Source organism: Salmo salar, chromosome 13 (assembly GCF_965601325.2).
Source record: "Salmo salar chromosome 13, fSalSal1, whole genome shotgun sequence".
Taxonomy (NCBI): Eukaryota; Metazoa; Chordata; class Actinopteri; order Salmoniformes; family Salmonidae; genus Salmo; species Salmo salar.
The window spans coordinates 21,272,501-21,297,455 of NC_138303.1; the positions used below are offsets into that span (position 1 = coordinate 21,272,501).

At 45.7% G+C, this 24,955-nt stretch overlaps 2 protein-coding genes across 3 annotated transcripts in view; both read left to right on the top strand.

Annotated features, from left to right (window-relative positions):
• The window catches only part of LOC106566583 (zinc finger protein 512B), a 72,352-nt gene extending 49,942 nt beyond the window's left edge, over positions 1-22,410 (top strand). For both annotated transcript variants that reach the window (XM_014134718.3, XM_045693021.2), the window contains exons 4-18: positions 640-719; positions 1,741-1,869; positions 4,240-4,412; positions 4,500-4,756; positions 4,875-4,946; positions 7,407-7,538; positions 7,693-7,820; positions 11,191-11,283; positions 15,697-15,795; positions 16,367-16,603; positions 16,728-17,042; positions 17,137-17,238; positions 17,440-17,502; positions 17,622-17,720; positions 18,144-22,410. In XM_014134718.3, coding sequence (XP_013990193.1) covers positions 640-719; positions 1,741-1,869; positions 4,240-4,412; positions 4,500-4,756; positions 4,875-4,946; positions 7,407-7,538; positions 7,693-7,820; positions 11,191-11,283; positions 15,697-15,795; positions 16,367-16,603; positions 16,728-17,042; positions 17,137-17,238; positions 17,440-17,502; positions 17,622-17,720; positions 18,144-18,524 — 2,360 coding nt within the window. In that variant the 3' untranslated portion in view covers positions 18,525-22,410. The remainder of the gene's footprint in view (positions 1-639; positions 720-1,740; positions 1,870-4,239; positions 4,413-4,499; positions 4,757-4,874; positions 4,947-7,406; positions 7,539-7,692; positions 7,821-11,190; positions 11,284-15,696; positions 15,796-16,366; positions 16,604-16,727; positions 17,043-17,136; positions 17,239-17,439; positions 17,503-17,621; positions 17,721-18,143) is intronic.
• A 424-nt stretch (positions 22,411-22,834) lies between these two features.
• Positions 22,835-24,955, top strand: part of uckl1b (uridine-cytidine kinase 1-like 1b) — a 66,222-nt gene continuing 64,101 nt past the window's right edge. Inside the window, exon 1 of the mRNA XM_014134724.3 lies at positions 22,835-22,980. Within this exon, the coding sequence (XP_013990199.1) occupies positions 22,937-22,980 (44 nt within the window). The 5' untranslated portion in view covers positions 22,835-22,936. The remainder of the gene's footprint in view (positions 22,981-24,955) is intronic.

Sequence of the window (24,955 nt, forward strand, 5' to 3'; positions counted from 1 at the left end):
GAGAGAGAGAGAGAGGGTGGGTGAGAGCGAGGGGAGAGAAAGAGAGAGGGAGAGAGAGGGAGAGATAGGGAGAGAGCGAGGGGAGAGAAAGAGAGAGGGAGAAAGAGAGAGAGAAGGAGAGAGAGTCCTCTGTGTGCTGTGTCAGAGGCTTTGGTGATTTATAGGTGATTTATTTGGCTCAGCAAATGGCCTTTACACACTTATGCTGATGCACGCAGGCACAAACACACACACACACACACACACACACACACACACACACACACACACACACACACACACCTAAACAGCCTTTAACCCGCTGCCACAGCTGTACCTACACTGGTTTTTAATATATCTTGAGGTGTGACTATTGCTCTGTTGCTGAGCAGGTATAATCCAAGCCTGTGAAGATGCATCTTTGTCCTTGTGACCAAGACTATCAAGGGTTTTTATCTATGCTTAGTTCCACAGTAATACAAACACTGAAAAATATTGACATTTGTTTGGACTTGAATGTGTTTCAAATGTGTTTTATTCTCCTGTCTGCCTGAGATGGAAGTGTGTGTGTGTTGTGAATTGAACCAATGAAAGAGGTAATAGTAATCCCAACTGTACCCCTTCATCTATCTCCTCCACCACTCTCTTCTTCTCTTTCAGGTCCTCCTTGTAGTGAAAGAGGGGAGGGGAAGAAGAAGGGGCGTCCCAGAGCTGACGTACAGGAGCTGAGGAGTATTCCTGTCAGTTCCTATTATCCCCTACTCCCTCCCTACTCCCTCCCTACTCCCTACCTACTCCTCCCTACTCCTCCCTACTCCCTCCCTACTCCTCCCTACTCCCTCCCTACTCCCTACCTACTCCCTACCTACTCCTCCCTACTCCTCCCTACTCCCTCCCTACTCCTCCCTACTCTCTCCCTACTCCCTACCTACTCCCTCCCTACTCCTCCCTACTCCCCACCTACTCCCTACCTACTCCTCCCTACTCCCTCCCTACTCCCTCCCTACTCCTCCCTACTCCTACCTACTCCTCCCTACTCCCTACCTACTCCTTCCTACTCCCCCCCTGCTCCCCACCTACTCCTCCCTACTCCTCCCTACTCCCTCCCTACTCCTCCCTACTCCTCCCTACTCCCTACCTACTCCCTCCCTACTCCTCCCTACTCCCTACCTACTCCCTACCTACTCCTCCCTACTCCCTCCCTACTCCCTACCTACTCCCTCCCTACTCCTACCTACTCCTCCCTACTCCCTCCCTCATCCCTCCCTACTCCCTACCTACTCCTCCCTACTCCTCCCTACTCCCTCCCTACTCCTCCCTACTCCCTCCCTACTCCCTCCCTACTCCTCCCTACTCCTACCTACTCCCTCCCTACTCCCTACCTACTCCTTCCTACTCCCCCCCTGCTCCCCACCTACTCCTCCCTACTCCCTCCCTACTCCTCCCTACTCCTCCCTACTCCCTCCCTACTCCCTCCCTACTCCCTACCTACTCCCTCCCTACTCCTCCCTACTCCCTACCTACTCCCTACCTACTCCTCCCTACTCCCTCCCTACTCCCTACCTACTCCCTCCCTACTCCTCCCTACTCCCTCCCTACTCCCTACCTACTCCCTCCCTACTCCCTACCTACTCCCTACCTACTCCTCCCTACTCCCTACCTACTCCTCCCTACCCCCCCTACTCCTCCCTACTCCCTCCCTACTCCCTGTGTAGGAGTGTGTGAAAGGCATGTGTATCTCATCTCTCCCCCTCTCTGCAGGCTAACATGATGATCCAGTGGAAGGAGGAGTTTAAGAGGAGGTCCAGGGTAAAGTGTCCGTGTTCAGGCTGCTGGTTGGAGTTCCCCAGCATCTACGGCCTCAAATACCACTACCAACGCTGCCAGGGGGTGAGACATGACCCTCTACTCACCCCACCGTCTCTCTCCTCCAGTGTTACACGGTATACCGAAACTTCGGTACTTTTTCGATACTAGAACATGAAAAATGGCTCGGTACTAGAATTTTTGTTGCTTTCGGTACTTCTGTCAAACGTGTCTCACGGATCACGTCTGTCTATCAGCGCAGCCGATGTCTCCCTTACAGCACGAGCACAACATGCCTGCTCCACTTAGCCTGCACTGGGAGCCTGGGCTGCATCATGTTATCTCCTCACTCCTGCTCCACTTAGCCTGCACTGGGAGCCTGGGCTGCATCATGTTATCTCCTCACTCCTGCTCCACTTAGCCTGCACTGGGAGCCTGGGCTGCATCATGTTATCTCCTCACTCCTGCTCCACTTAGCCTGCACTGGGAGTCTGGGCTGCATCATGTTATCTCCTCACTCCTGCTCCACTTAGCCTGCACAGGGAGTATGGGCTACATCATGTTATCTCCTCACTCCTGCTCCACTTAGCCTGTACTTGGAGTCTGGGCTGCATCATGTTATCTCCTCACTCCTGCTCCACTTAGCCTGCAATGGGAGCCTGGGCTGCATCATGGTATCTCCCCACTCCTGCTCCACTTAGCCTGCACTGGGAGTCTGGGCTGCATCATGTTATCTCCTCACTCCTGCTCCACTTAGCCTGCACTGGGAGCCTGTTGCATCATGTTATCTCCTCACTCCTGCTCCACTTAGCCTGCACTGGGAGTCTGGGCTGCATCATGTTATCTCCTCACTCCTGCTCCACTTAGCCTGCACAGGGAGTATGGGCTGCATCATGTTATCTCCTCACTCCTGCTCCACTTAGCCTGCACTGGGAGTCTGGGCTGCATCATGTTATCTCCCCACTCCTGCTCCACTTAGCCTGCACTGGGAGTCTGGGCTGCATCATGTTATCTCCTCACTCCTGCTCCACTTAGCCTACACAGGGAGTCTGGGCTGCATCATGTTATCTCCTCACTCCTGCTCCACTTAGCCTGTACTTGGAGTCTGGGCTGCATCATGTTATCTCCTCACTCCTGATCCACTTAGCCTGTACTGGGAGTCTGGGCTGCATCATGTTATCTCCCCACTCCTGCTCCACTTAGCCTGTACTTGGAGTCTGGGCTGCATCATGTTATCTCCTCACTCCTGCTCCACTTAGCCTGCATTGGGAGTCTGGGCTGCAACATGTTATCTCCTCACTCCTGCTCCACTTAGCCTACACAGGGAGTCTGGGCTGCATCATGGTATCTCCCCACTCCTTCTGCACAGAAGTTAACACACCTGAATAATGCGGCACGGCATGTAGAAATGTTGAAACTGTTAATTACTGTTCACAAAACAATGTCCATACAGGCTAGAACACTTTACAATTCAAGAAGATACCGGTAGTTTCTAGCTTTACAGGCTAGTTTTCCTTGCTAGCTTCCAGCTGAAGTTAACATGAATTCACTACCCTAGTAATTTGTGATAATATGCAAACCATAATGAAAAATATACTGATTTCAATGCTAATTGTCACCAAAACTTTATTAATTTACTTAGTAAGCCTCTCTCTCACATCTCTCCCAAATATCTATTGCCTGAGTGAACTGACTGTGTGTGAATAGGGCTCTGATGGGCCACCCCCCTCTCGACCGGTGAATGATGTCATTTCTGGTTAAAGAGACAGCGCACACTGTTATAAAAGTAGCTACTTCAATGCAAATGTTGATCAGTACAATAAATGAAGTCCCAAATTGAAAGGAAACATATTGTTTGTCATCTGTAGCACCTTGAAATCAGCCAAAATAAGCTCAATAACTCAATGCATGCACCTGTATTGTGAATAGAACTATGCTACATCTTGATTTACCCGGTTTATCAATAGAGATATACCATTCAAATAATGATTACCATTATGTTGTTTTGGAGTTGTATTGTTAAGAACGGTATAGTTGATTCATTAATGCATACATGGCTATCTCTGAAAAACGTTGTAAAGATGCCCAATGACTGAACAGAGCAGTAGCTGAGTTTACCTGTCTGCATCAAGGACCATTCTGGGATTTTGGCTAATATTCCTTCTGTTTTTGCCGTGGTGTCATTTTGGTATCGTGATTGTATCTAGTATCGTGATACTAAACCTGTTATCGTGACAACATTACTCTCCTCTCACACATCGCCCCTCCTCACCCGCTCCGTCTCACCCCTGCCTTTTCCCTCTGCTGACCACTCTCAATGCTTCGAGGGGTCTACATATTTATTGTCAGCCTGTACACTTGTTGAATTAGATTTGTCGACTTTAGACTAATCAATATCCTTCTGTTTCTTCTCTTTCTCTCTTTTACCGCCTCCCTTTTTTCTCTGTCACCCAGGCGACCTTAGCGGAGAAGTTGAGTCATGGCTGTCCGGACTGTGAGGCGGTGTTCGCCACTAAGGTCCGGCTCCAGAAGCACAAGCTGTGGAACCACCCAGAGAGGGTTACCGTAGAGACCAAGGCCGAGCCCAAACTACAGAAGACCCCCGTGAAGGGGGCCGCCAAGAAAAGGTAACCTGGGTCGGGGATTTTCACCACAACGTTAACTTACCCTGTCGGCTTAGGTTTAGATTGTAGCCTTGTGTCTGCTCTGTCCAGGCCTATGGAGATTACTACCCCATCGCCGGTGTTCTTCAAAGTGAAGAAGACTCAGGATGTGTCTAGTCCCTCCCAGAATGGGGAGTGTTCCCCCCAGAGGGGGGAGCGGAAACAGCACACACACCCCCAGCCCCCTCTGCATCAGGCCTCCTCCTCTGACACCTCCCCCAACACTCCGGATGGCAGCGAGAGCGATGGTGAGGGGGGAAGCCGCCGCCCACCGTATCCAGATGAAGACCCTGAGAGGACAAGGCACAGTAAGATTACAATATTATGACTAGTAGGATATTGTTGCATTGTGAGGGTGCAGTCCAGTGGAAATGGGGGCCCAGTGTGTTTGACCGTTTCTTGCTCTCTGTTCTCCTCATGAGCCAGGACGGAAGCAGAAAACTCCTAAAAAGTTCACTGGAGAACAGCCCTCCATCTCTGGGACGTTCGGACTGAAAGGTAGACCCTTCTGCATTTCTCATCTCACAGCTTCTCTCACTTATGCTGGAAATAGAAGTATGCTCTACTGGGTCATTGACTAGGCATGAGAGTCTGCACCTCCACACTGTGTATTAGTGGTAGTGTGATAGTGTCCTCTCTCTCTGTGTTAATGTGAGGACCGTAGAGGTGTTTCATACCCTCACTTAGTGAGCCACTCTCTCTCTCTCTTTCTCTGTTGTTCTCATCTCCCTGCCTCCTCTCTCTCTACCACTCTCTCTCTCTTTCTCTGTTGTTCTCATCTCCCTGCCTCCTCTCTCTCTACCACTCTCTCTCTCTTTCTCTGTTGTTCTCATCTCCCTGCCTCCTCTCTCTCTCTACCACTCTCTCTCTCTTTCTCTGTTGTTCTCATCTCCCTGCCTCCTCTCTCTCTACCACTCTCTCTCTCTCTTTCTCTGTTGTTCTCATATCCCTGCCTCCTCTCTCTACCACTCTCTCTCTCTTTCTCTGTTGTTCTCATCTCCCTGCCTCCTCTCTCTCTACCACTCTCTCTTTATCAAATAAAGGAGGGTACTATGGTGTTGAATGCTGAGTTGTAGTCAATGAACAGAATTCTTACATAGGTATTCCTCTTGTCCAGATGGGATAGGGCAGTGTGCAGTGTGATGGCGATTGCATCGTCTGTGGACCTGCTGGGGCGGTATGCAAACTGAAGTGGGTCTATGGTGGCCGGTAAGGTGGAGGTGATATGATCCTTGACTAGTCTTTCGAAGCACTTCATGATGACAGAAGTGAGTGCTACGGGACAGTAGTTTAGTTCAGTTATCTTTGCCTTCTTGGGTACAGGAACAATGGTAGCCATCTTGAAGCATGTGGGGACAACAGAGTGGGATAGGGAGTGATTTAATATGTCCTTAAACACACCTGCCAGCTGATCTGAGCATGCTTTGAAGACGTGACTAGGGATGCCGTCTGGACCAGCAGCCTTGCGAGGGTTAACACGTTTTAATGTTTTACTCACGTCAGCCACGGAGAAGGGCGTGACGGTGGCACTGTATTATCCTCAAAGCGGGCAAAGAAGGTGTTTAGTTTGTCTGGAAGCGTGACGTTGGTGTCCGATTTTGCCTATAAGACGGAAGGAGCAAGATGGCGTCGGATTTGCCGAAGGGAGGGCGGAGGAGGGCTTTGTATGCATCGCGGAAGTTAGATTAGCAGTGGTCGAGGGTGTTGTGCATGCACGTAGCACAATCAATATGCTGGAAGAATTTAGGTAGACTTATTCTCAAATTTGCTTTGTTAAAATCCCCAGCTACAATAAATGCAGCCTCAGGAGGTATGGTTTTCAGTTTGCATATAGTCCAGTGAAGTTCCTTGATGGCCGTCTTGGTGTCTGCTTGAGGGGGAATGAACACAGCTGTGACTATAACTGACGAGAATTCTCTTGGTAGGTAAAATGGCCGGCACTTGATTGTAAGGAATTATAGATCTGGTGAGCAGAAGGACTTGAGTTCCTGTATGTTGTTATGATTACACCATGAGTCGTTAATCATAAAGCATACACCCCCACCCTTCCTTTTTATCTCTGTCTGCGCGATGCATGGAGAAGCCCGGTGGCTGAACCGATTCTGACAACATATCCCGAGAGAGCCATGTTTCTGTGAAACAGAGAATGTTACAATCTCTGATGTCTCTCTGGAAGGCAACCCTTGCTCGAATTTCGTCTACCTTGTTGTCAAGAGACTGGACATTGGCTAGTAGTATGCTCAGGAGCGGTGTGCGATGTGCACGTCTATGGAGCCTGGCCAGGTGGCCGCTTCGTCTGCCCCTCCTGCGGCGTCATTGTTTTGGATGGCCTACTGGAATTAGCTCCATTGTCCTGGGTGGTGGTCCGAACAGAGGATCCACTTCAGGAAAGTCGTATTCCTGGTCGTAATGTTGGTAAGTTGATGTCGCTCTTACATCCAATAGTTCTTCCCGGCTATATGTAATAAGACTTAAGATTTCCTGGGGTAACAGTGTAAGAAATAATACATAAAAAAACTAAATATTGCATCGTTTCCTAAGAACTCGAAGCGAGGTGACCATCTCTGTGGGCGCCATAACATCTTCCTGCCTCCTCTCTCTCTCTACCACTCTCTCGCTTTCTATTTCTTTTTATTGTTCTCTCTATGTATTCCTCTTAGTCAGCATTATCTTCACTCTCTCTTTCCCTCCCTGACTCTCTCTTTCCCTCCCTCTCTCTTATTTTACGTCCTCACTCTTGTTCCTCCTGTGAAATGCAGCTGCTAAATAAAAAGTATGCCTCTGTAATTGTCCTGGTGTCGTACTGCTCTGCCTAACTGACTTGCTGCTGTTCTAGACTCTCTTTAACTCTGACTGTAAATGTCACTGTATCTGTTTCCCTTTCCCCCGTTACTGAACCTGAGCCATGTACACGTGTATGTACACGTCACGTCCACAGTCACACACTGTATGTTTCAGGTATGAACAAGGTAGAGGAGAAGCTAAAGGCTGGTCGTGTGAAGAGATCAGAGGGAGGTCTGTACAGCGAGGAGCCCCAGAGGAAGAACCCTGGCCCAGCCTCCAGAAGAGACCCACCACCCCTCACCTCTGGTACTGAAATGGCTGTTCTGGACTACTTGTGTATTTTTGTTTATTGACAAGACAAAATCCATCTCCCAATTTACTCCATCGTACACATGTTTACCTCAGCGTGTTTCTGACAATATAAAGTATTGATTGGTTGATTGGTTGATGTACCCTCCAGGTACTCCAGCAGAGGCCCAGTGGCAGCATGCCATCTCAGAGCGAGGCGAGGTCCTCTGTCCTACCTGCTCCATCGTCACCAGAAAGACCGTCTCCGGCCTTAAGAAACACATGGAGATCTGCCAAAAGGTGAGTGGACCACACAGCTGTCAATCAAAACAGAGGCCTAGGGTGATTGTACAGGAGAACTACACTGCTCGAAAAAATAAAGGGAACACTTAAACAATACATCCTAGATCTGAATGAAATAAATAATCTTATTAAATACTTTTTTTCTTTACATAGTTGAATGTGCTGACAACAAAATCACACAAAAATAATCAATGGAAATCCAATTTATCAACCCATGGAGGTCTGGATTTGGAGTCACACTCAAAATTAAAGTGGAAAACCACACTACAGGCTGATCCAACTTTGATGTAATGTCCTTAAAACAAGTCAAAATGAGGCTCAGTAGTGTGTGTGGCCTCCACGTGCCTGTATGACCTCCCTACAATGCCTGGGCATGCTCCTGATGAGGTGGCGGATGGTCTCCTGAGGGATCTCCTCCCAGACCTGGACTAAAGCATCCGCCAACTCCTGGACAGTCTGTGGTGCAACGTGGCGTTGGTGGATGGAGCGAGACATGATGTCCCAGATGTGCTCAATTGGATTCAGGTCTGGGGAACGGGCGGGCCAGTCCATAGCATCAATGCCTTCCTCTTGCAGGAACTGCTGACACACTCCAGCCACATGAGGTCTAGCATTGTCTTGCATTAGGAGGAACCCAGGGCCAACCGCACCAGCATATGGTCTCACAAGGGGTCTGAGGATCTCATCTCGGTACCTAATGGCAGTCAGGCTACCTCTGGCGAGCACATGGAGGGCTGTGCGGCCCCCCAAAGAAATGCCACCCCACACCATGACTGACCCACCGCCAAACCGGTCATGCTGGAGGATGTTGCAGGCAGCAGAACGTTCTCCACGGCGTCTCCAGACTCTGTCACGTCTGTCACGTGCTCAGTGTGAACCTGCTTTCATCTGTGAAGAGCACAGGGCGCCAGTGGCGAATTTGCCAATCTTGGTGTTCTCTGGCAAATGCCAAACGTCCTGCACGGTGTTGGGCTGTAAGCACAACCCCAACCTGTGGACGTCGGGCCCTCATACCACCCTCATGGAGTCTGTTTCTGACCGTTTGAGCAGACACATGCACATTTGTGGCCTGCTGGAGGTCATTTTGCAGGGCTCTGGCAGTGCTCCTCCTTGCACAAAGGCGGAGGTAGCGGTCCTGCTGCTGGGTTGTTGCCCTCCTACGGCCTCCTCCACGTCTCCTGATGTACTGGCCTGTCTCCTGGTAGCGCCTCCATGCTCTGGACACTACGCTGACAGACACAGGAAACCTTCTTGCCACAGCTCGCATTGATGTGCCATCCTGGATGAGCTGCACTACCTGAGCCACTTGTGTGGGTTGTAGACTCAGTCTCATGCTACCACTAGAGTGAAAGCACCGCCAGCATTCAAAAGTGACCAAAACATCAGCCAGGAAGCATAGGAACTGAGAAGTGGTCTGTGGTTACCACCTGCAGAACCACTCCTTTATTGGGGGTGTCTTGCTAATTGCCTATAATTTCCACCTGTTGTCTATTCCATTTGCACAACAGCATGTGAGATTTATTGTCAATCAGTGTTGCTTCCTAAGTGGACAGTTTGATTTCACAGAATTGTGATTGACTTGGAGTTACATTGTGTTGTTTAAGTGTTCCCTTTATTTTTTTGAGCAGTATATATCAATCCAAACAGATGTTTTCAGAACTCAAATGAAATAGTGCCAATCTTTCCCTTTCATTTGAGATTGTAGCCTGCAGATTTCTCTTACTGCTTGTAGCAGGATCCTCACAACAGATGGCCATATTCTGTCTCAGTTCGACTTCTGAAGTATGAATACATTTCACATAACATATTTTGATTTGGGGGTGAACCATATATTTATGATCCGTCGTCACATCTGGCTTTCATTCCTCTAAATTAAGGATTGTGTTTCACACTCACTGTTGAAACTCTGAAACCACAATATATCATTTGACACTTGCCCTAAATCCCATTCCATATGTCCCATGTTCTATATAATATAATACTTGGATACTGTTCCACATCTGTTCTTGATTCTAACTCGCTCAAACAATTGTTCTGAACACATTCTGATCAGTGTCTGTTGCCATACATATTTATATCAACATCTAAATATTACTGCACAGTATATAATGCTGTGTATAAGAACAATATACACTCAGTGGACAGTTTATTAGGTACACCACCCTGTTCATGAAAATGGTTCGCTCCTACAGACAGTGAGCCACGTGGTTTGTTGACGAGAGGTCGAAGGAGAACGGCAAGAATCGTGCAAGCCAACAGGCAGGCCACAAACAGGAAAATACTGTAGCAGCGCAGTACAACAGTGCTGTGCAAAACGGCATCTCGGAAAGTACAACTCGTCGACCCTTGTCACGGATGGGCTATTGCAACAGGCAACTACACCGGGTTCCACTCCTATCAGCTAAAAACAAGAAGAAGAAGCAGCTCCAGTGAGCACGTGATCACCAACACTGGACAACTGAGGAGTGGAACAACATTGTCTGGTCTGGTGAATCCTACTTCCTGTTGCGTCATGCTGATGGCAGAGTTAGGATTTGGCTTAAGCAGCATGAGTCCATGGCCCCATTCTGCCTGGTAGCCTTTCATGGCACACGTTAGGCTCCTTGATACCAATTGAGCAACGTTTCCATACGCTGAAGAATTCAGGCTGTTCTGGAGACAAATGGGGGGTCCGACCCGGTACTAGATGGGTGTACCTAATAAACTGGCCAACTGAGTGTATTACAGTATATTATATTGGTATTTTAATTATTGTACTGCTTTCTGTGATGCAGTTTTAACCACTTCATCCAGTTGTGACTAATATTGTACTCTGGGGATGAGAATGGGTCCGGCACACTGTTAGACGCCTGCCTCTCTCTGAGGACCCCTCGGGAAAGGTCTGGCGAGCCATTCGATTGCAAAGTAATGATTGAAGAGCTGGAGGAATGATACTGTGGCTGAGTCTCAATACTCTGAAGTAGCCTCCACTCGTTTAACTGTACCAATCTGAAAACCCAGGCTAGCTCAAAGCAATCAGGAAAGGACACAAGGAGGGGTAGCCTCGACTATTCAGACGCACACTGAGATTGCTGTGTGGCAGTAAGCCGGGTCAGTAGTAGGTACTTTTGAGAGCCTGTTCGTTATGAAGCCTGGCCCGGTGGGCTGTGAGACTGTAAAAGTGACTGACATGAAAACGGCTACTTTCCAGTTATTGGTGCTGATGATTACCTGACAAAGAGCATTCTGGGTGAAATGGTTCAGTATCACGCTGGGGGAACAGTGAGCAGAAATGCGCTCTCTTTTCATAGCTTCTTTACTGTCATTGGATCCAAGAGGCTCTGATGAATAGGAATGACTGTGTGACCTTTGTCCTTTAACCCTGCAGCTCCAGGACGCCCTGAAGTGCCAGGAGTGCCACAAACAGTTCAGGTCCAAGGCCGGACTCAACTACCATACAATGGCTGAGCACAGCAGCAAGGTACACACATGCAGCCACACACACACACGTTTTTTCCCGAAGTTGATTGATCTATTGATCTGCTGGTCAGAAACAATCCATTTTAAAAGTAACCCTGGGGGTTTCGTCAGCAGCATGACAGCGGAGGGATCTCTGTTGTGCGTTCCCTTCAGACGTGAGACATTGGTTTGGGATTGGGGGTGAAATGTCCTAATTGATTTCTGTTGTTATGCTTTTTGGCACACCTGAAGTTCTGATTGATATGGCTGTTCTGAAAGCATGCACATTACATTCTGGTGCTGTGTTAAGTCCCTCAGTAGAGGTTCATCAAGATATCAACATGGCCCTCCCTCCTGCATTAGTGGAATGGTGCTCCAATTAAGTTTGTTGAATAATTCAAAACTACTATCTCAGAAAGCATCATAAAATTTAAATGAGCAAACCTGTGTGTGTATTCCAGTCAGCCTTGCCATCATAGCTGATCTGTTTAAATGATGCCCTCATTTGTGTTCAGTCTCTGCCTTTTGTCCCATGGTCATATTGGCAGCTCTCCATATCATTATTAGGAGAGAGTACAGTTTGTGTTTTAAAGCAGTGATTCAAACTTCCATGGTGTGTGTGTGTGTGTGTGTGTGTGTGTGTGTGTGTGTGTGTGTGTGTGTGTGTGTGTGTGTGTGTGTGTGTGTGTGTGTGTGTGTGTGTGTGTGTGTGTGTGTGTGTGTGTGTGTGTGTGTGTGTGTGTGTGTGTGTGTGTGTGTGTGAGTTTGTGTTGTTCTGCATTACCTGCAGAAGTGGCATCATTGCTAATCTGTACCCAGTGTGTGTCCTCTGGTCACATGGCTGAGCCACAGTGCAGTGTGGGAAAAGCCAGCAGGATGACACAGTGACCTTGTTGTTGTACTGTGATACACTAGCTAACTCGTATTTTATTCAGCTCTCTCCATAGGAGAACCTTTTGAAGAACACTTTTTGGTTCCATGTAGAACCCTTTTCACAGAGGGTTCTAGATGGAACCCAAAAAAGTTCTACCTGCAACCAAAAAGGGTTATCCTATGGCGACAGCCGAAGAACCCATTTGGAACCCTTTGTTTTACTAAGAGTGTATCTCCTCTCTATCCCTCTCTCTAGTGCTCCCTCTCTCTCTAGTGCTCCCTCTCTCTCTCTCTAATACTCCCCCCTCTCTCTCTAGTGCTCCCTCTCTCTCTCTCTAATACTCCCCCCTCTCTCTCTAGTGCTCCCTCTCTCTCTAGTGCTCCCTCTCTCTCTAGTGCTCCCTCTCTCTCTAGTGCTCCCTCTCTCTCTCTCTAATACTCCCCCCTCTCTCTCTAGTGCTCCCTCTCTCTCTAGTGCTCCCTCTCTCTCTAGTGCTCCCTCTCTCTAATACTCCCCCCTCTCTCTCTAGTGCTCCCTCTCTCTCTAGTACTCTCTCTCTCTAGTGCTCCCTCTCTTTCTCTCTCTCTAATACTCCCCCCTCTCTCTCTAGTGCTCCCTCTCTCTCTAGTGCTCTCTCTCTCTCTAGTGCTCCCTCTCTCTCTAGTGCTCCCTCTCTCTCTAGTGCTCTCTCTCTTTCTCTCTCTCTAGTGCTCCCTCTCTCTCTAGTGCTCCCTCTCTCTCTAGTGCTCTCTCTCTTTCTCTCTCTCTAGTGCTCCCTCTCTCTCTAGTGCTCTCTCTCTTTCTCTCTCTCTAGTGCTCCCTCTCTCTCTAGTGCTCCCTCTCTCTCTAGTGCTCTCTCTCTCTCTAGTGCTCCCTCTCTCTCTAGTGCTCCCTCTCTCTCTAGTGCTCTCTCTCTTTCTCTCTCTCTAGTGCTCCCTCTCTCTCTAATACTCTCTCTCTCTCTAGTGCTCCCTCTCTCTCTAGTGCTCTCTCTCTTTCTCTCTCTCTAGTGCTCCCTCTCTCTCTAGTGCTCCCTCTCTCTCTAGTACTCTCTCTCTATCCCTCTCTCTAATACTCTCTCTCTCTCTAGTGCTCCCTCTCTCTCTAGTGCTCTCTCTCTTTCTCTCTCTCTAGTGCTCCCTCTCTCTCTAGTGCTCCCTCTCTCTCTAGTACTCTCTCTCTACCCTCTCTCTAGTGCTCTCTCTCTCTCTAGTGCTCCCTCTCTCTCTAGTGCTCCCTCTCTCTCTAGTGCTCCCTCTCTCTCTAGTGCTCTCTCTCTTTCTCTCTCTCTAATACTCCCCCCTCTCTCTCTAGTGCTCTCTCTCTTTCTCTCTCTCTAATACTCCCCCCTCTCTCTCTAGTACTCTCTCTCTCTCTCTCTCTCTCGCTCTCTCGCTCTCTCTCTCATGCTCCCTCTCTCTCTCTCTCTCTCTCTCTCTAGTGCTCCCTCGCTCTCTTTCTCTCTCTCTAATACTCCCCCCTCTCTCTCTAGTGCACTCTCTCTATCTCTATTGCTCGCTCTCTCTCTCTCTATTGCTCCCTCTCTCTCTCTCTAGTGCTCTCTCTCTCTCTCTCTAGTGCTCCCTCTCTCTCTCTCTAGTACTCTCTCTCTCTCTAGTGCTCCCTCTCTCTCTCTCTAGTACTCCCCCTCTCTCTCTAGTGCTCTCTCTTTCTCTCTAGTACTCCCCCTCTCTCTAGTACTCCCCCTCTCTCTCTAGTGCTCTCTCTTTCTCTCTAGTACTCCCCCTCTCTCTAGTTCTCTCTCTCTCTATTGCTCCCTCTCTCTCTAGTGCGCCCTCTATCTCTATCTCTCTTGCTCTCACTCTCTAGTGCTCCCCCCCTCTCCCTCTCTCTCTCTCTCTCTCTAGTGCTCTCTCTCTCTCTCTAGTGCTCCCCCCCCCCCCCTCTCTCTCTCTCTCTCTCTCTAGTGCTCCCTCTCTCTCTCTCTCTCTAGTGCTCACTCTCTCTCTCTATAGTGCTCCCTCTCTCTCTCTCTTTCTCTCTCTAGTGCTCCCTCTCTCTCTCTCTCTCTAGTGCTCACTCTCTCTCTCTATAGTGCTCCCTCTCTCTCTCTCTTTCTCTCTCTAGTGCTCCCTCTCTCTCTCTCTCTTTCTCTCTCTCTCTCTCTCACTCTAGTGCTCCCTCTCTCTCTCTCTAGTGCTCCCTCTCTCTCTCTCTCTCTCTAGTGCTCCCTCTCTCTCTCTCTCTCTAGTGCTCACTCTCTCTCTCTCTAGTGCTCTCTCTCTCTCTCCTCTCTCTCTCTCTCTCTCTCTCTAGTGCTCCCTCTCTCTCTCTCTTTCTCTCTCTCTCTCTCTCTATAGTGCTCCCTCTCTCTCTCTCTCTCTCTCTCTCTATAGTGCTCCCTCTCTCTCTCTCTCTTTCTCTCTCTAGTGCTCCCTCTCTCTCGTGCTCTCTCTCTCTCCCTCTCTCTCTTTCTCTGTCTCTCTCTTGTGCTCCCTCTCTCTTTTTCTCTTTCGCTCTCTCTTACTTCCTCTCACACTCACAAAATGTCTGTCTCGCTCTTTCCCACTCTCTTTCTTTCTCTGTCTTTTTCAATATATATTTCTCTTTCCCTCTTTCTCCCCCCTCACTCTGGCTCATGTCTGATAAAGGTTTTACAAATAAATGCTGGGGGTTTCTGTGTGTCCCCTGGTGGATCTAAGACTGGTGGGAGTGTGTTCTCCAGCCTCAGGGTCTGACTGACATGGTTCACTTTGTTTTAGTGTGGGAATAACATGTATTCCTCTGAGTTGCAGTCTTATCCCCTCTTTTCCCTCTCAGACTAGGGATGTGTCTCAATCATCTCAAATGGCTTCCTCTCCTTCATCTGTACACTCTTAGAAAAAATGGTTCCAAAAGGGTTCTTCAGCTGTCCCCATAGGAGAACCCTTTTTGGTTCCAGGGAGAACCCTTTTTGGTTCCACACAGAACCTTTTTTGGGGTTCCATTTTGAATCCTCTGTGAAAATAGTCCTACATGGATCCCAAAAGTGTTCTACCTGGAACCCAAAAAGGTTCTTCAAGGTTCTTCAAAGGGTTCTCCTATGGGGACAGCCGAAGAACCATTTTAGGTTCTAGGTAGCACCTTTTTTTCTAAGAGTGTACCAATCTAAAAACATAAGTGAAATCAAAATGGAGGATGCCCACCAGGAATACAGATGATGGAAAAGAGACAAGGACAGAAAGCTAATGTAGTTTATTGAGATGCACCTGAGAGAGTATCCACAGTTGCATTTTTAATCCAGAGAGTTGTTCTCTCAACATATGAATGTATTCACTGCCCTGATGTGTAGTCCCCTCCCCTGTCCTCTCTCTGGCTGTGCCGTCAGCTGCTGTTTTTATCAGACATGTTTTTGGCACTGATAAACCCTTCGGTGAAAACATTAGTTTGACAGTTGTCATAAACATGTCTTGAGTAACGGCCTTGCCATGAAACCATTTAATGATCCTGGCACCGCCTGACGCCTGAGATGGAAAACACATTTTCCCGGCCTAGTTGGGAGGGGGAGGTGTTTTGAGGGGACACGACTCTGGTGCGACGCTGTGTTTGTTCCCCCTTCAGGCCTCGGGGAGCGAGGGCCAGACGGGGGACAGGCAGGAGGAAAGAGAGAGGCTGCGCAGAGTGCTCAAACAGATGGGACGAATCAAGTGTCCTAACGAGGTATGTACTCACTCATGTGCTTCTTTTTCTCTATAATCCCACTTTCTTTCTCTCGCTCGCTCTCTCTCTCTTCTATTTCTGCTGCACACCCTTCCATCGCCATCTAACCCTCTCTCCCACCCTCTCTCTCTCTTTCTTTCTCTCTCTCCCTCTCTCTCTCTCCTCTCTCACTCCCTCCTTCCCTCTCTCTTTCTTGTCATTCTGCCCAAACACACATCAACACTCTGTTACCAATTACTCACACTAGAGTGCAGAGAGGAGAGAGGTGAAGAGACAGGGCTGCTCAGACAGACACTAACCTCTCTTCATCTATTCATGGGCATTTCATTTATTTCTTCCACTTCTAACTCACTCTTCTCTCATTCAACCGCAAAAATGGTTGTCCACCTCTCTTGAGAAAGCTAGTTTATGTCAGTGACACTATATGAAGTTAGATGAATATAACCTAGACATCTTGGTTAAATACATCCATACTCTGCTCCACTAACCTGATTTACAGTCTAATGTGAATTTTCTATTTCTCCCATTTTCAATGTTGCACGCACACGTACGTGCACCCACACACCCACAGGGCTGCTCGGCCCATTTCTCCAGTCTGATGGGGTACCAGTACCATCAGAAGCGCTGTGGCAGAGAGCTGTCAGAGGAGGACAAGCCTGTGTTTCTGTGTCAGCACTGTGGGAAGACCTACCGCTCCAAGGCTGGCAGAGACTACCACCTCCGCACTGAACACCGCACCCCCACTACCCCCAACACCACCAACACCACCAATATCAACAATACCAACAACACTAACACCAGCAGAGGGGTAAGAGAGAGCAGAAGCGGTTTTGTTTTATATCTTTATCGGTTGAGATTACACCCATAGTCGTTGGTTGAATCGCTGTGAATTCTCTCATTGGTCCCTGACGGGGCTGTCCCTCCTCTTCCAGGCGAGCACAGAGGAGTCCCAGACACAGCTTGGGGAAAGGAGGGAGCTGAACCACACGGAGAGAGAGAGGAAGGAAAAGGAGAAGTGGCAAGAGTTGTCTGCAGGCAGGGAGAAAGAGAGAGAGGAGGAGAGAGAGAGGGATGGGGAGAGAGAGGGGCTGGGGGAGGACTTTGAGAGGACTCCTAGTGGTAGGGTGAGACGTCGGTCGGCCCAGGTAGCAGTGTTCCACCTGCAGGAGATAGCAGAGGATGAACTGACCAAGGACTGGGGAACCAAGCGCCGCATCAAAGATGACCTGGTACCGGACAGCAAGAGGGTAAGATACAGACAGGTACACACACACACACACACACACACACACACACACACACACACTGAACATCTTATCCCTGTCTGTCTTCCTCCCCCAGTTGAACTACACTCGGCCTGGCCTTCCCAAGTTCAGTCCCAAGCTGCTGGAGAGCTGGAAGAACGAGGTCAAGGAGAAGGGTTTCCTCTGCTGCTCCAACGGAGTAAGAACCTCTAGACAACATGTTCTGTCCATTAAACACCTTTCAGATAAATCCTGTTTTTTACATTTTCCAGTTGCTTTTACACATTCCAGCGCTGTCATTCAATTCTGAGCTCTACAGGCTCTAAAAATGAGCAAGTGAAGATTTTATACACAGTTTACTATATTGGTATGTGTTGTTATTGTTCCTCTCTGTTTCTAGAGCTGTGAAGCTGTTTACTCCAGTGTGTCCGGGCTCAAAGCTCATCTAGCCAACTGTAACCAGGTAGGACCATCACGACCAGGTTGAGTTAAATGGATGAACAAATATCTGACTCTGTGTCAGTGGTTAGGTTTAGGGACAACTTGTACCTACTCCTGACTGAGTGTTTCTGTATGCTTCAGGCAGGGGGCGACGCAGGGAAGTACACCTGCTTACTGTGTCAGAAGGAATTCAGCTCAGAAAGTGGTGTCAAGTACCACATCAGCAAGACACATTCACAGGTGAGACTTACATACATAAACCCTCACAGGTCTGATATACACATTGAAACAGACCCACTCACAGATGACGCATTCACTCATTTAGAAACACATTTTAAAACAGACAGGCGTATGTCATACACACATGCAGTAACAGAACGTTTTCCCTCATTATTATCATTAAATGATCATACGTTACATTATCATATGTTACATTATCATACGTTACATTATCATACGTTACATTATCATATGTTACATTATCATATGCTACATTATCATACGTTACATTATCGTACGTTACATTATCGTACGTTACATTATCGTACGTTACATTATCGTACGTTACATTGTCATACGTTACATTGTCATACGTTACATTGTCATACGTTACATTGTCATACGTTACGTTGTCATACGTTACATTATCATACATTCGTACAGAACTGGTTCCGAGCCTCTAGCCATGTGGTGCCCAGCAGCAGCAAGAGCAAACCGGCAGAAAACAAAGAGTTTGAGAAAAAGGAGGTTAAGAACGGTGCCACCACAGGAAAGAAGAGAGGCCGCAAGCCCAAAGAGCACCCCCCTCAGGCCACCCCTGTCCAAACAAAGACTCCTTTCAGTTCTACCCAAATCTCATCCTCCACCTCCACCGCGAACCCAACTTCAACCGCCACCCCGAACACGGCCCAAGTCCAGCACCAGGCCCAGTCCCAGATCCCGACAGAGAGGGTGAACCTGGAGACCCCGACATTAAACAGACAGCCCAACCCCCCTGCCACACGGAAGGGAAAGACCAAGAGGGTGCCCCCTCCCTCAGAGTAGTTCTGCTTTCACTAACCCAGGAGCCAGAGAGGATGCTATATCTCTCTGACTAGCCATCCACATTACGCCAGTAAGCTCAAAGACGTTATGGACGACACAAGGACTGGGGGACAGAGAACCAAACTAAAAATAACCATAGAGACGTGAAAACAATTAGTTCATGCGTTTGATTTCACTCTGATCTTTGTGTTTTAACCCTATACTGTATACGGTGTATGTGTCTACTGGTATATGCTGATGTAACAGTTCATTTTTTCTCCATTCCATTTCGAAGCAGAATTTCAGTTAAGCTATTCACAACAGGGGTTAATTGTAATCAAAGTTAAAATCCCACTCAATATATAAATAGCATTTTCTAAACAAAAGTCATATTTCAATAGAATTTTGCATAATTCCCTATACATGTCTGTAGATTCATGTTGTGCTTGAGAGATTTTTTAAAGGATATTCTATTAGCATGGTGAGGTAATTTACTGCTAGTGATTTTTCAATGGATATACTGTACTGTGTATATATACAATATCTATATCTATATATCTATATACTCAAAGCAATGACGTCATCCATCGTTCTTTCAAGGCAGGAAGGTCAAATTTGCATTTTGTTGTTTTCCACTTTCGGCGTCTTGAGTTTGTTTTTGATTGTGGCAGCTGAATGCCGAAGTAGAGAGCTTTTTTCATCAGTCTGCTTCAGTGCAATATAGTAATGTGTTTCTGTCACTTTCTTTGTTGTTTTTTGGCCCAGAGTACACACTGTTACGCATAAATCAAATTCTTTCTTCTGTTCTTATGCTGTTTAAGTATTTATAGTAATTTTGTTCATTTCAAACATTTACACTGAAATGTGGGATTTATTTTTTGTTCTACATATGATATGAGATTATATCCAATTTTTGAGACAGTAATTATACCTTGGGGCACAAGAGTATGATTGAGGATGTTTACGCAAACATTTCTAAACTAAAATCTGTATCTACACCAAGCAATGTAAACGGCATATCCACAAAGTTTGAAGATGAAAAAATGTTGTTGAATATATGTTTCCACTGCTATTGTTGCTAATTATGGACTAAATGCTGAATCTAACAGTGGGAACGTATTTGACCAGAGTTGCACCATTGCAGCACAATCAAATGAGTTGTCACCATTTTGGAGCTTGAAGTCCGACTTGAGGATGATCTGGAAAAATCTACTTGCTCTTGTTTGAATGAAATAATTCAGAAAAGGGAGCGGCATATGTCTTTTTATAGAAAATTTAAGTCAGTTTGAAAATAATATTTTCTGAAACGAAAAAGAAACCCTTCAAATATAGTTTCTAAAAACACTTGTCTTGCACTAACCCTAACCCTTCCCTCCCTTCCCCCTGTTGTGTCTTTCTGCACTTGAAGAGCACTGCTAATCTTTTACCCCAACGTTAATGCTCCGGAAGAGGCTGCCCTTAGACACAGATCTAGGAACCAGCCTGCCTAAATTCTAACCTTAAACATTATAGGCAAAGACACAAAACTGGCCATAGGTCAGTGTCTAAGGGGCAGTTTCACCCTACTCAAACCTTAACCCCCAATATGGGGGGTTGTAATCAGGACTAAAAAAGAAACCGAGGGGTGTCCAGAAATAAGTACTTTTAGTCCTCTGTGACCCGCATTCTAACCAGTTCGATGACAAATAGGAAAATAACAGGGCCACCTGTCTAACTCAGAATCATAACAAAGCCATAAATGATCCTCAGAGATGCAAAACTTTTAGGCTGTTTTACCAGTCAGAACTGTTTTATCGTAAAATGAATTAAGTCTAAATTAAATGTCTTTAATTTATGAAAAATACTAGCATGTGCAATCAGAGAATTTTAATATTTTATCTATATAATAATTACTAAAAGTAGATACTTGAATTCACACAAAACAAATGAAATAATTTGATTGAAATAAAACCCCTAAAATCTTTAATTTATATTTATATCAATAGAGCAGAATAGCTTGCTCTCAAAGCGACAGATCTATTTTATAATCACTTGTGTATATTATCTAGTTAATATGATAGCAAGGGGAGTTTGTAGAAAGTTCATGGTTACATGGTGCAATTTAATCCGTCTGCTTGTTCATCGAGCACAGTTTCTCCTAAAATTGTACTTTGCATTATGTCCAAATACAGATACTTAACTCATACCATAATATAATATTAACCCTTGTGCTGACATTTTGTGTTCCTCAAGTTAGGATTCAGCCCAATATCACCATTGCAATTTAATTAGATTTTCTAAATGTCAGCCTACATTGCTTTAATCCATAAATGTCTATTTTGGGATGATGGGAGTTCTCAAAGGGATAGTGTGAGATTTGGGCAATTAAGTCAGATGAACTCATGGATACCATTTCATGTCTCTGCGTCCAGTTTGAAGGAAGTTCAAGGTAGTTTCTGTAGCGATCATTAATGACTGGAAGTCTATGGGATCAGCTAGCTTAATTGCACAAATCTCTCACTATCCCTTTCACGAAGGACTGAGTGTAGGCTACATGCCTTACATTGCATTACGATTGAATACCTCCCGTATTGTTATATTCACATTTGATAGATGAACAACAGAGGTTAGATAGACAAGCACTGACGGTACCTTGCGCTTTTCAATACAGTTCTTCAGACCTTGGCCCTTGGCTCTTGTCTAGTGACTGGCTTTTGTGTATAGGGAGAATGAGCACCTTGGCTGGAGTTCAGTTATAGAACATGAATTCTCACAAAGGCTTTGCAGAAACATTCTACAGGCTACACGTTAATTCCAACCCTTTATTATGAGAGGATGTTAAGAACAGTTAGTAGCTGGGTGTGAAGTTTTAGCACAGTATCAATTATGAGTTGCTTGTTGATTGTTTGATTGATTACGTCATATTGACTGCTATTGTTTACCTGACAAGCTTTGGTGTTTGCAATATAATAGTTTAGCACTGCTTACCATTGTGGATATTATGATATACTTTATTTTACCCTTTACTACCTGTCTTCCTAGATGATGTGGGAAACACATATCCCGCAGTTTGAACTAATGTAGAATACAGCAGCAACTGCAACAATATGATTAGAGAGTACAGCAATACACCATATTTTGTCAGTCATATTGGCTTGCTAATGTCTTGATATCCAGTGTAATTTACACATTTAATGGCTAATTTATTTCACCTACCCTATCCCTTTGTTTGTTTGCTTAAGAATTTTCTTTTCTCAGTGACAAATCAAAAAAAAGAAGAAAAAAATGTAAACAAAAAAGGTGAAGTGGAAGTCCATCAAATGTGATGGTATGTGTTGAAATACACTGTTTAACGTGTTTGACGATGCACATTTAATTTAGCTCTTCAGGACACATTGACACACATATGGAGAATGTTCATTTGTCGATATCTAAGGGTGAACAAGGCGGCGTGTGTGTGTGTGCGTGCGTGTGTGTGTGTGTGTGTTTGTTTTTAGTGCACTTACTATCCAATGAAATAGGCTTGAATTAGGAGTGTTGTCTCCAGAGCTTTTTAGTGGTCTGGACTGTGTGTGGTTTGACTTTTGTACCTGGGCATAGGCTAAGGTGTCTTCCCTTTTTTCACAAAATGCTATTTCCCCCTTTAATGTTTTATCTTACAAACATTCACAATCTCAAACGGCTTCAGATGACTCTTTGTTTTGAAAATTGACCATTATAGAGAGGATACAAAATGATTGGTTATGTTGAGAAGAATACCTATGATGTTTTTCCTGTTTTCTATGTTGAAGTTGTTCATATCTGAAGTTATATCCTAACTAGGGAGGCACCAGACCTCTGAATCTGGTCTGTTACAATTTTTCAAAATTGTTGTATTACCTGTGCATTATTATCCCTCAAATAATGAATAAAAATGTTGTTGACTAAGTTTGACAGTTGCCATATATAATACATGCTGTTCATCATGTGAATGGTTGGTAGCCTATATGAACTGACAATTATTGGAGCTGATACAATGGATTTTAAACGTTCACATTTTATTATCATAAATAGCATATAGCCTAGTTACATGACTTTAGATTTTGTTGATTTATTCTTTGAACCACATGACATAGTGTCACTATATATTAAAACAATTCAATAGCCTCATCCAGTAAGACGTGGCCCTGACACATTTGAGTCGCTGCCACTATATTGGCTGGAGAAAGGCCCTGTTGAATGTTACCGTATATGAACGTCCTCATGGTGCGTTACAGATCGACGGAACGCCATGAGAGGCACTTTGGGACTACGAGTCCTTTTTGGGGGGTTGTGCTCACGAAAATCTATTTTTGCCATTAGGCAATGAAACAACAAGACCCAGAATGCAACTGTCTAAGCCCCCTGTACACAGCTGACTATCAAATACGGGAAGAGCGATGTCTACCGTGTGCTGAGAAGGAAGGGTCTCAAAGATGGAGTGTGGAGAGAATTCTTCTTCGCTGTCTAATTCCAACAGGTAATTCACTTGGTTTGGGGATTGACTGTGGCGACAAGAAGTGAACTATACAAGCTGTTTTTGTTAAAAGTAGATTTTCGTGACAATCTGCATCCTTGGTGAACGTGAACCTACGTTCTGACCTCATGGTTACAAAGGAAACGCGAGTGCAGTCAGTTCAGAAAGCATCAGTACACTGTATCAGTTATGGAAGCGAGGACGTTTCATTGTAGCAAAGCATGGTCTGTCGATATAGATACAGAAAGCCATTATGGGCCTTCATCATGAAGGCTTCATGCCTTGCCGTCGTGTGTAATGGTGATTTTTGACAGCGGTCCGACATTTATAACCCTTTAATAACTAAACGAATAGTGCTAGTGACCGTTTTCTATAGGTGGACTTCACTGCGCATGTTTTCCCTAAATAACCCAGGCACAAACAGTTAAAACAATACCCTTAATATAATGGCGCATGCTTCTCAACTTTTGGAATGTGCTAATTGTTTTCGACAATATTAGCTCATAAACACTGTGGAAATGACCTATTATTATTTTTGTTTACTTAATTTGTAGATATTGTAACACCCTAAATGAGGAGGTTAAATGCAATAATGAGATGGTTGATATTTCGTGGTCACTGCAACCAGAGACAACATATCAGCTTCTGAACAGAATGGAATGTTCGTGAACAACTATTAACATTTTTAAATGGCATCAATATTTACACTCCAATATCTGCAGCAGTGATATGCTTATCTGTTACACAGATCCAATATCCTGACCGACAAACATCACATTTGTGAAATGCCCAACACAGCATTGTGTTATAATGTTCAACAGTGCAAAATTGCTTCCTTGACTCCAGTGAATGTTCTCTGAAGAACAGAATGGCAGAGAAATCAAATCAAATGTTATTGGTCACATACACATGGTTAGTAGATGTTAATGCCAGTGTAGCAAAATTCTATTACACACTGAAGATTTGAGTCCACACCCCTTTCATTGACGTTTTACCTGTTGTAAACCACAAGAGGGTGTTCTTACATTATCCTAGTTCATACCAATGATGTATATAAACCCTGGATTGCTGATACTTTGTTTTGGCCATGGCGAGGCTTTGAAGCCACTGGTCGGCCATATTGGCACTCCTCAGAAAAGTAGTCCTCCATAGGAATGAAATTATACAGTATTTACATTACATGTACAGTGCATTCTGAGAGTATTCAGACCCCTTGACTTTTTCCACAGTTTGTTACGCTACAGCCTTATTCTAAAATGTATTCAAAGATAATTGTATCATCAATCTACACACAATACCTCATAATGACGAAGCAACATTTTTAGTTGTTGATATTTTTGGCAAAAAATAAAATACCTTATTTACATAAGTATTCAGACCCTTTGCTATGAGACTTGAAATTGAGCTCAGGTGCATCCTGTTTCCATTCATCATCCTTGAAATGTTTCTACAACTTGATTGGAGTCCACTTCCGGTAAATTCAATTGATTGGACATGATTTGGAAAGGCACACACCTGTTTATAGAAGGTCCCACAGTTGACAGTGCATGTCAGAGCAAAAACCAAGCCATGAAGTCGAAGGAATTGTCCGTAGAGCTCCGAGACAGGATTATGTAAAGGCACAGATCTGGGGAAGGGTACCAAAAAATGTCTTCAGCATTGAAGGTCCCAAATAACACAGAGGCCTCCATCATTCTTAAATGGAAGAAGTTTGGAACCACCAAGACTCTTCCTAGAGCTGGCCACACGGCCAAACTGCGCAATCGGGGGAGAAGGGCCTTGGTCAGGGAGGTGACCAAGAACCTGATGGTCACTCTAACAGAGCTCCAGAGTTCCTCTGTGGAGATGGGATAACCTTCCAGAAGAACAACCATCTCTGCAGCACTCCACCAATCAGGTCTTTATGGTAGAGTGGCCAGACGGAAGCCACATTAGTAAATGCATTTCTATATCTTCCAAAATATTTTTTACAACGGTA